The sequence below is a fragment of the Salarias fasciatus genome, chromosome 7 (assembly GCF_902148845.1).
Source record: "Salarias fasciatus chromosome 7, fSalaFa1.1, whole genome shotgun sequence".
NCBI lineage: Eukaryota > Metazoa > Chordata > Actinopteri > Blenniiformes > Blenniidae > Salarias > Salarias fasciatus.
In genome coordinates this window covers 2,906,740-2,917,864 of record NC_043751.1, presented here as the reverse complement: position 1 = coordinate 2,917,864, position 11,125 = coordinate 2,906,740, and the positions used below count along the sequence as shown (strand labels likewise).

Below are 11,125 nucleotides of genomic sequence, written 5' to 3'. Positions count from 1 at the left end.
ACAAGGATAATGCATCAGACTCAATTATTTAGCTCAAAGCATTGAGTTTAAAGTTTAAATGATCACCAGGTGAAAAACTTTTACAACTCAGTTCTTTGAGCTGAAACCAAGCTTGTCTCAAAGTCATTTATTATTATTATTAATATTATTATTAGTCATTTAAGGCAGCGATTGAACGTTAGGTTTCAAGTTCAACTGATTACAGTGCAGTTTTTTCCTTCCCTACTTCAGTCCACTGACCTGAGAAGTCCCAAACGTTCAGCAGCATTCTCTTCCTGTCCCGCTCCCTGATGGTCCAGTCCCGGACGTCAATGCCGACCGCGGCCTGCTTGGAGCTCAGCTGGGAACGCTTCAGCTTCATCAGCTGTTGGATCAGGGTGGTCTTTCCACTGCCGGCGTTCCCCACCACAATCAGCTTCATGCGATAGTATGGCACCGCCTTCTTCAGCCGCTGCTGCAGGAATCTGACCACGCACGCACGCACGCACGCACACACACACGCACACACGCACACACCGTGAGCTCATCTCAGACCACAGATATCAATCCAAGCTGCTCACACAACACAATACACAATAAAGAATGAAGGAAGAAGGGCTGACTTGTGGAGCACAGAGCACTGTTCAGGATGTTACCTCCTCACAGGCAGCGACATGACACAAAAATGCAAAGCAGTGGCTGGCAACTGGTGGCCTGCAGGCAAACCTGGCCTGTGAGCAATAATATCTGGCCTGCTGGATGATTTTGAGACTCTCAAGGTCCTGCTTCATGGAGGCAGAATCTCTGTCAGTATCCGGCTCTCCCTGAACGGCCTCCACTAAGTGTTTGAAACCTCTCATCTGTGAATAACCTGTTGTGCTCTGAGAGCTCTCTGCTGCGTTCAGGGACACGTGGACTGAGCAACGTTACCGCAGCCTCAGACTGACAGCTGTTAGCTTAGCTGTTAGCCACCGGCGAACTAGCTCGCTCTGAACCAGCGGGAGTTGATCTCAACTTCTGAGATGGTCAAAGGAGATTTAAACGCTGAGCGTCTGGGACAGAATGGGAAAGGTTGCTATTGATGGAATTCTCAGAGAAGACTGAAAGTGGCGTCGCTGCGGCTTGTAGAGAACCTGTGAAAGTGACTGTTTAGGTAAGTTTGATTTCTGGGTTGTGGTTGTTTACTATTCTGTGTTGTTGTTTCACCATCATCTTTTTGTTCAGTGAACATCATGTTGCTCACAGCAGGAGTGAAGGACACTGCCGCTGAAGGTCCATTCAGCTGCGATGCATTCAGGTTCCAAAGTCGAAATCCGGTTCTTTTCAGATCAGATGTCTCGTCAGACATTTGTAAATACGAACTGTTGGCGCTTCTCTGTTAGTTTCAAAGGATTCACAAAATTGAAATGGTTCTAAATTGTTAACAATACAGAAAGTGGAAATAAAGTTTAATGTAATTTTAAAATAATGTACTTTCCACATTTCACACACATTCCTGTCTAAAAGACATTTTGAGTTACAAGCTAGTGATTAAAAACAGCAGCCATAATAACCCCAGGCTGCAATAGTGAGATATTTCCTAATTCAGCTTATTAATGTGCTTTTTTTTTTTTTATTTTTTTACCTTTGACTCCACAGAATGAAGCAGAAGACAAATTAGTTATTAGTAACAGTCTGCTGTGCCTTCTTTTGTCTGTTTGCACCTCCACTGAAACAAATTCCTTGTATAGATTTCTGTACTTGGCAATAGACCTGTTTCTGATCCTGAATTCATTATTTTAATGCTCAAGGTTGGATAGTTTAGATGAGAATAAAAACATTTTTAGCTTCGACCCCTACCTCCCCATCTGGTTTAGCACGTATAAAGAGCAGAGAAGCTTCTGGCATTGTCAAATGGAAGCAGTTTGAAGCTGAAACTGAGAGCTGGTTCCACATGACAGGAGCCTGATAGCTGAAAGATCTTCCTCCTGTTCTACTTTTAGAGAACCTAGGAACCTCCAGCAGACCAGCACTCTGAGAACGAAGCGTTGCCCGGGGGCAGTCGGACTGACAGCTCTTTAAGATATGATGGAGTCTGGCTGTTCAGCAGGACTTTAACGAAAGCTGATATTGCAGTGATGTTCTCTCCTGTGGTTCCTGACAGAACTCTACTGCAGCATTCTCCATCAGCTGAAGCCTCTTCAGCTGTTCTTGGTTCTCCCTGACAATAGAGAACCACAATATTCCACTTTGGAGGAACAAACAAATGAATCATGAACTTTTCAGCGTCACTGTAAAACCAGGAACCTGTTGGCTCAGACTTTCTAGGTGAAAACAGGAAGACTGGTTGCTGGAAGCTGGACTGACGGATAGAGGCGGCTCCTGACCGGATAATGTCTCTGGTTTTACTGCCGATGAGTTTGAGGTCCAGCTGCAGCCGCAGGCCGTCCAGCGGCAGGTCCCACAGTCTGCTCAGCCTCCCCATCTCGTCCGGGAACGAGCGCAGGCCGGGGTTCCGACTCACATCCAGCGAGGTCAGACCTTCCAGCAGGCCGATCTGAGGGGGGATCTGCAGCACAGGCACAAGTCACACCACACATGCCAACATCCACCTGCAAGCAGTTCATCCATTCACCCACAGCTCCCACTAAGGACCGCTCATTAAGTTTTCTCACTTTCAGGGCAAAACTAACATGAGTGCATGATGGGAAACAGAACAGAAACCCTAACTTCAACCTGTTACAGTCTTCAGATCAAAGGTGAACAGAGGTTTTCTCAGGATGTCTGTTACTGGACCAGGACCACATGTCGGCCCCCTCCCACTGCAGCCGGCCCTCCTGACTGACACAATCCTTAGGTTGACGCACACAATGCTGACCACTCAGCGAATGTGTCCATTAACACAGCAGCTTTCCAAATCACGGTTCCCTCTGTCACTGACTGGTGAAGGAGCTCCAGGCCGACAGACCGCTTTACCTGGGCCAGTCTGTTCTCACTCAGGTGCAGCTTCTCCAGTCTGGCCCACCTGTGGACCGGGCCGCTCAGATCCAGCACCTGGATGCAGTTCTGGCTGAACATCAGCTCACGGATGTTCCTGGAGCTCCAGCGGGCCGGGCCGGGCAGCACCGACACGCTGTTGGTCCTCAGGTCCACAGAGCGCAGGCTGCACAACACACAGCGTCAGTCTGAGTGTGTGTACATACCGCTGTGTACCGGTGTGTGTGTGTGTGTGTGTGTGTGTCTGTGTGTGTGTGTGTGTGTGTGTCTGTGTGTGTGTGTGTTACTTGGGAAGATGGAGAACAGCCTCAGGAACAGAAGTGAAGTTGTTCTTTTCCAGTCTCAGTGTTGTGATCTTTGATGGCAGATGAAACAAAGAACCTGGAAAACATGACAGGTTCTACATGGTAGGTTCTGTAGGTTCTGTGCAGGCCCGCCGATAGGGAGGGACAGACGGGTCTGTTGTCCTGGGCCCAGGGTTTGGGGGGTGGGGGGTGGGGGCAGAACCAGGCCCTCATTATCATCATTAATTAAGGAATTAAAGCTAGGGTCGACGATCTTGGAAAACTAGCATGTAGCACGAATGTAGCATCTCCCCAAGGCTCCGCCCAGCTCCCACCCCATTGGAGGAGCTCCCGTTGGGAGCGAACACACTGGATGCTGAAGCGCCGCGCACAGAGTTTGTGATCGCCTCCAGTGTTATTAACCTTTCTGACTGCTGCACACAACGCGCATAGGAGCCGCTCCGCTTCCTTCTATTTTTCACGCGAGCCGCGAGCGCCGAGAGCGCCTTGGCAACGCGCTCTGAACCAGGGCCAGTGCACGCCATTGAAATGTACGTGCAGGGGGCTGGTAGAACGGCGAAGGGATTTGATTGGTTCCTTAAGAGCTGTCCGCGCCTTCTGATTGGTCGGAGTTTTTACACTCCTGTGGCCGCTACAGTGGTCAGATTTTTTCCGCACATTTTTCCGTCCACATAATGTATTGACTTCTCCCAGGAGGCAGGGAGCATTTCACTCAGGATGACAGAAAATGCTTTTGGACAACATCGTCTACCCTAGCTTTAAGTCGGGGCGACATGACATTATCTCATCCCGGGCAAACGCAAAACTGTCAGCTGGCCTGGTTCTGTGGCAGGTTCTACATGGCAGGTTCTACATGGCAGGTTCTGTGGCGGGTTGTACATGGGAAGGTTTCACATGTTGAGGGGTCCAGAGACCAGGGGTATGCTGTCATATCTGCGGTGTGTGTGTATGTGTGTGTGTGTGTCACTCACAGAGGCTGTTGGAGGACAGGTTGAGGGTTTCCAGTTTGCTCCAGCCGCTCAGGAAGTGAGGAGCCACTCTCTCCAGGCTGTTGCTGCTCACATCCAGCAGTCGCAGCTCGGACAGGCGCAGAGCGGTGCACAGCTCCACCACGCCGTTACTACACACAGAGAAGAGCAGTCACGTTATTTATGAGCGCAGAGTAAATAAGTGTCTTTGTAACGGTTCAAGTCAAAGAGGTGACAGGTTGTTTACATTAAAACTGGAGGAGTTCTCCGCTCAACCTGAAAATCTCTTTACTTTCAACATACTGTTTTTAATCTCAGCATAAGTTTTATTTATTTACAAAGAAGAGTTAACATCAGTCTGAGGTCCACAGGACCTCCTGACACTCTGTAGAGCATTTAATGGGATCTGACCAGGACACTATGAGGACTGAGAGACTCTGTTTGGACCAGATCCTCCTCTCTGAGACCTGCTGAAAAACGTTCATGTCCACCTCCAGACAGACAGAGAGACAGAAAGACGGGTTACATCTAGTATTAGTGTCAGTCAGAGCCTACCCCTCCAGGAGCAGCTCCTCCAGCTGGGCCAGGGTTCGTCCCAGCTCCTGTGGGAACTCTGCGATTTGATTGAATGACAGGTTGAGCTGCCGGAGCGACGGGCAGGACGCCGCCGGGGGGAAGACCACCCGGGGGCCGATGCAGTTCCGGGATACGTTGAGTGTTCGCAGGCGGGGCAGAGACAGAAGCTCCTCTGGCAGCGACTGGAGGTGGTTCCCCTGCAGGTCCAGTCGAGTAAGACTCCTCAAACTCTGGCAAAACACAAAGGCTCAGCTTACATCTTGGTCATGCTCATTAGAAGACCGGCCCACCCTACACAGTTTGGGAAAAAACGGCAAAGTTTTTGCCTTTTGTTGTGTCTGGTTGGTTTGCTGAGCATTATCAGCAGCATGGATCCCGTCAGTGATCAACACCGGCTGGCAACAGCTCCACAGAGATCAGCACCCCTTATCAACATGTGTTCACTCATGATGCGTTTAAAGACGGCTCAAAAAAGTCACTTAGTAACAAATTATACACTTCTAACAGCTGAAACAAGTGCAGGGGACAGAGTGCAGGGACATGAGCAGAGCGGGGGACGTCTCCACCGCGTCCGTTACAATAGGAACTGAAAATAATGTTTGCATGTCCAGCAATAAAACGCTTGTGCAGGATCTTCTCCCGCCGTCACCACGCTACATCTGTTCTGCTGCTCGCCTCAGTTGTATGACGTTGCACACGCGGACACGTCATACAGCTGAGCTGTTGTTGTTTTCGGTTGTTTGTGGACCTTTTCAACTCGCGAAACATTGGGAAAAAGTAACAGAATCAGTACTGAAGGTTATTATGATATAATTACCAGTTTTGCCACAGTAATCTCATTACATTAGGAGCATTTGTTGAGTGTCTGTGGCTTCTGTCTCCCCAGCCAATCACAGGAGAAGAGAGTTGGCCAACAAAAAGCTGGTGGGTATTGCTTCTATTTTCAGTGGAAATCACTGGTGGAATTCGCTGCATTTGGACTTTTCTTGAGACCAATTTAGGCTTTATATTAGTGCTGTCCATTTGGTTAATGGATAAAATCCACAGTCTGTAGTTTTGATGTACTTTATTTCAACTTTCATAACAGATTTCTTGTTCGGAGTTGCATCATGGACCAACTCTCCTGTCATCTGATTGGCTGTGGGGACAAAAGGTCCTCTCCTCTGGTTGGCTGTGGAGTCTGTCAGTCTCAGTTACCTCCACCTTTTTCTCCACTGACTGAACGTGCAGATAGTTTTCACCAAATGAGTCAGTGCAGCTCCGCAATGTGTGATTCGTAGTAGAAGGAAACAGAATCTGTGACTTTTAGGGAAGAACTTCACATTGACACAGAGTGAGAGTGTGAGTGTCATGTTGTCACTGTGGAGAGAGAAAAAATCTTTAAGTACGAGGGGGGACCCAAAAGTCCCCGGACTGTGGTTATAAGCAGTTTGGACACAGCTCTCCACTCTGCGGTGGCCCTTCAGATGTCAATGCTGTTTCAGTAATGGCCGTGTTTCTTCTGAAGCAGGAAGGTGGAAATAAACTGCTAACGACACTGCAGCTGGGTGGAATGTTACCTGGCAGAGAGAAGGGGGGAACTCTAAAAGACTGTTGTGGCTCAGGTCGAGGCGGATCATGTTCCACAGCTGCTGCTGGATGAAGCCGTCGTCGATCAAACAGGACAGAGACGCCAGCTCGTTCCCTGACAGGTCCAGCAGGCGGATCTGCTCTCGTTCTTTGGACACAAAGCTCTCAGCAGACCCCTTTACTGAGAGCAGAAAGCAAAGAAGGCATCACACCAACGGTCCTGTTCAGAAACACTCAGAGAGAGAAGAACACATTCCAATCAGAAAGGCTCTCCCAGAACCACTTCAACAGAGTGCCTTCAGTTTCCACCAGACCTGGTTCTGGTGCTGGTCTTGACATGAGTCCAGTCCACCGCTCCCAAACATCGGCCTGTGTCTGGCCGTCTGAGTCTCATTCAAACAACAGTGAGACGGCGCTGCAGCTAAAACCCGTCTGCCCGTCTGAGCAGGGGAAGATCGGAGTCTGGACTGGTCCAGAGAGGAAGATCAGAGTCTGGACTGGTCCAGAGAGGAAGATCAGAGTCTGGACTGGTCCAGAGAGGAAGATCAGAGTCTGGACTGGTCCAGAGAGGAAGATCAGAGTCTGGACTGGTCCAGAGAGGGAAATCAGAGTCTGGATTGGTCCAGAGAGGAAGAGCAGAGTCTGGATTGGTCCAGAGAGGAAGATCAGAGTCTGGACTGGTCCAGAGAGGAAGATCAGAGTCTGGACTGGTCCAGAGAGGGAAATCAGAGTCTGGACTGGTCCAGAGAGGAAGAGCAGAGTCTGGACTGGTCCAGAGAGGAAGATCAGAGTCTGGACTGGTCCAGAGAGGGGAATCAGAGTCTGGACTGGTCCAGAGAGGAAGAGCAGAGTCTGGACTGGTCCAGAGAGGGAAATCAGAGTCTGGACTGGTCCAGAGAGGAAGATCGGAGTCTGGACTGGTCCAGAGAGGAAGATCGGAGTCTGGACTGGTCCAGAGAGGAAGATCAGAGTCTGGACTGGTCCAGAGAGGGAAATCAGAGTCTGGACTGGTCCAGAGAGGAAGATCAGAGTCAGGACTGGTCCAGAGAGGAAGAGCAGAGTCTGGACTGGTCCAGAGAGGAAGATCAGAGTCTGGACTGGTCCAGAGAGGAAGATCAGAGTCTGGATTGGTCCAGAGAGGAAGATCGGAGTCTGGACTGGTCCAGAGAGGTAGATCAGGGTCTGGACTGGTCCAGAGAGGAAGATCGGAGTCTGGACTGGTCCAGAGAGGAAGAGCAGAGTCTGGACTGGTCCAGAGAGGAAGATCGGAGTCTGGACTGGTCCAGAGAGGAAGATCGGAGTCTGGACTGGTCCAGAGAGGAAGATCAGAGTCTGGACTGGTCCAGAGAGGAAGAGCAGAGTCTGGACTGGTCCAGAGAGGGAAATCAGAGTCTGGACTGGTCCAGAGAGGAAGATCAGAGTCTGGACTGGTCCAGAGAGGAAGATCAGAGTCTGGACTGGTCCAGAGAGGAAGATCAGAGTCTGGACTGGTCCAGAGAGGAAGATCAGAGTCTGGACTGGTCCAGAGAGGAAGATCAGAGTCTGGACTGGTCCAGAGAGGTAGATCAGAGTCTGGACTGGTCCAGAGAGGAAGATCGGAGTCTGGACTGGTCCAGAGAGGAAGATCAGAGTCTGGACTGGTTCAGAGAGGAAGATCGGAGTCTGGACTGGTTCAGAGAGGACGATCAGAGTCTGGACTGGTCCAGAGAGGAAGAGCAGAGTCTGGACTGGTCCAGAGAGGAAGATCGGAGTCTGGACTGGTCCAGAGAGGAAGAGCAGAGTCTGGACTGGTCCAGAGAGGAAGACCAGAGTCTGGACTAGTCCAGAGAGGAAGAGCAGAGTCTGGACTGGTCCAGAGAGGAAGATCGGAGTCTGGACTGGTCCAGAGAGGAAGATCGGAGTCTGGACTGGTCCAGAGAGGAAGAGCAGAGTCTGGACTGGTCCAGAGAGGAAGAGCAGAGTCTGGACTAGTCCAGAGAGGAAGATCAGAGTCTGGACTGGTCCAGAGAGGAAGATCGGAGTCTGGACTGGTCCAGAGAGGAAGATCGGAGTCTGGACCAGTCCAGAGAGGAAGATCGGAGTCTGGACTGGTCCAGAGAGGAAGATCAGAGTCTGGACTGGTCCAGAGAGGAAGATCAGAGTCTGGACTGGTCCAGAGAGGAAGATCAGAGTCTGGACTGGTCCAGAGAGGGAAATCAGAGTCTGGACTGGTCCAGAGAGGAAGAGCAGAGTCTGGACTGGTCCAGAGAGCAGAGGAAGTTCAGTCTGCTGTGAATGGAAGACAACAGTGCCCAGTTGAACCAGCCAGCGTTTCCTGACATTTAAAAGCTTCCTTGACATTATATTTGGTGATGCCAGTGATTGTGTGCTGATGCTGACTCGTTTCACCGCCGTACTGACTGGGGCAGGAGATGGACTAGAAACTAGCTTGCCGATATCTGCAAAAACTAGCAGTACGTCATCGGGCTTGTGCACAGAGTTTGCTGACATAGCTTCCACCATGATCACAACAGCCAACAAAGTTGGGGATACTTTTCTGTCAAATAAAACCATGGGCTGGCTCTGACACAGACCAGGCGATGGCTGGGAAACCAGGAGGGCTGCCAGTGCTCATCAAGCACATCTCGCCAGACATGCAGCTGAGTGACTAAATCCATGAAAACACAACCTGTCAAAGTCCGGATTTCTTCAGCTGTGTGAGGAAATGGCTCTGACCTGTTTGAGGGCGACCCCCATGAGGTCCACATCTTTTTCAAGGAAGAGGGCAGTGAACTTTACTGTTACAACTTCCTCATTTGTAGAATAGTCTGTTATGCCCCTCATATGTATGTGTATGTTATTTAGTTGTTTCAACATTTTAATGTGGTTTGTTTATGTTCATTGCCATGGCACTCCGTAGTCGGCGTGTCACCGGAAGTAGCCAGCATGCCACAGGAAGAAGCAAGTGTGCCAGCAGAAAAAAGTAAGCTGCTGTGATCAGCTGCTGTCACTTGAGCTTCAACCGTTGTCCTCCCTTGTGCGGTTCTCCTTCTCTCTCACCTTCGCTGAGGCAACGTCTGTGGGTGTTTCTAATGCTGTTGTTTTACATTGTATCTTGTTTGGATTGTGCTTTAGCCGCGATGCTAACTAGCGTATACTAAATCGCAAAGCTAACTAGCGGATGCTAATTCGCAAATGCTAACTGGTAAATGCTAACACTAGTTAGTATCATGCTTCACATTGTTAATGGCATTTAAGCTTTTCTGTTGTTGCTTTGCTAGTGATAAGGCCAGAGTGGCTCAGCTGCACTGTGTATTGTGCATATGTGATGTGAAATGTGTAATGCAGTGTGTGACTCTGTATTGTTATCTCAGCTTCACAGAATTCTTCACTAAAACTTCTGGAAATCCATCTACCGTGTCAGAGAGTTTTTTGAAGACTGTTTAAGCTGATTGGGAAGCTGCCCATGAAAGTCTATGAGAGCAAAGGGGGCCCAACAGAGAAAAGCCTGTGAACCACTGAGTTGATAGATGCATGTGAGTCAGAGGCCTGGAGAGTCCAGCACACTGAAGTTACCACTGAAGCGCCAGGAGAGTCCAGGGCGGAGCTGCAGGAGAGGCAGAAGACCCAGACTCTGACTGGCAGTCTGCAGACCATCAGATGCTGTTACCTTTTTGGTTGGAGCCAGTGATTCCATTGCTCCTCTGCTGAAGGTCGCCAGGGTCGCTGTCAACATGGGCGCTCTGGAAAAAGACAGACGTAGGAGAGAAGATAGCTGAAGACAGGCAAACACACCTGCACTCGTCACATGACATGTCTGAAAGTATGTCATTGATTTGGAGGTAAATTCTACTACACTGTAGAAAAACGTAGAAAACGCAAAGTTACTCAAGATGACAGCTCAATCCCAGTTATTTGGTTTGTTTGTCTCTTTTAAATGGGTTTCTGTTACTTTGATGGCTTCAGAGGATTCTGTGTTATTAATGGTCACATATCTGCATCACTGTCAGTTCAGTCCGATTCCCTCACTTAGCAGAGTCAGTGGGAGGAAGATGCTCTATAATCTGGATGACATTCCCATGATGACCCTCCAACGCAGGTGAAGCAGTCCTGAACAGTGCTGACCTCTGTACTGGTGTGTCTGTGCCGTCCCTGCTTCCTTCTGAAGTGATGGGCCCTCGGCTCCTCCGTGGAGTCGGGAGACTTTGGAGATGAGGCACCGGGCAAAGAATCACTTCCTGCAGGATCCAGAGGAGAGTAACTTAGTTAAGTAGTCTGCGTTAGTAAAAACACAAAACAGGTGACAAGTGCAAAATCAAATGAGAATGACGCCATTTCTCTTTTTGTTCAGGTTTCCTCTCAGGTTTCCCAAGACATTCAGACGCATAAACACAAAGCCTTCCGCTGTAATCAGCCTGTTCCTCTCTGGAAAGTATCACTTCGATCACTGGGCAGGTATGCCATTAGAGGGCACCATAAATTGAAAAAAAAAAAAAAAAATCATTTCCTTTCAGCTTTGCCCTGAGTCTTTCCATTGGGAGTACCTTAAAAGTTTCCCTGATACCAATTAGTAACAGTTGGTGGTTTATCCATAATACAATTAAACAATGCATTTTCGCACCAAAAAAAGCAAACTAAAAGGTGCATTAAGGAGTTTTACAACCTTAAAAATACTTATTTTCCACCATAAATATGTTCCACATTTTTAATGCTGTGTCCAATGAGCCCTGACAGATTCATTACCAGAACCTCTAACAGGCTAAACTGCCACTT

The 11,125-nt window shown here is 49.1% G+C and overlaps 1 protein-coding gene across 4 annotated transcripts in view; it reads right to left on the bottom strand.

Moving 5' to 3' along the window:
* The window catches only part of lrrk2 (leucine-rich repeat kinase 2), a 178,063-nt gene that overhangs the window by 91,443 nt on the left and 75,495 nt on the right, over nucleotides 1-11,125 (bottom strand). For all 4 annotated transcript variants that reach the window (XM_030095652.1, XM_030095654.1, XM_030095653.1 and 1 more), the window contains 9 exons: nucleotides 10,478-10,590; nucleotides 10,023-10,095; nucleotides 6,364-6,554; nucleotides 4,784-5,034; nucleotides 4,232-4,380; nucleotides 3,243-3,336; nucleotides 2,935-3,121; nucleotides 2,346-2,527; nucleotides 241-464 (listed from right to left, as the gene is read on the bottom strand). In XM_030095652.1, coding sequence (XP_029951512.1) covers nucleotides 241-464; nucleotides 2,346-2,527; nucleotides 2,935-3,121; nucleotides 3,243-3,336; nucleotides 4,232-4,380; nucleotides 4,784-5,034; nucleotides 6,364-6,554; nucleotides 10,023-10,095; nucleotides 10,478-10,590 — 1,464 coding nt within the window. The remainder of the gene's footprint in view (nucleotides 1-240; nucleotides 465-2,345; nucleotides 2,528-2,934; nucleotides 3,122-3,242; nucleotides 3,337-4,231; nucleotides 4,381-4,783; nucleotides 5,035-6,363; nucleotides 6,555-10,022; nucleotides 10,096-10,477; nucleotides 10,591-11,125) is intronic.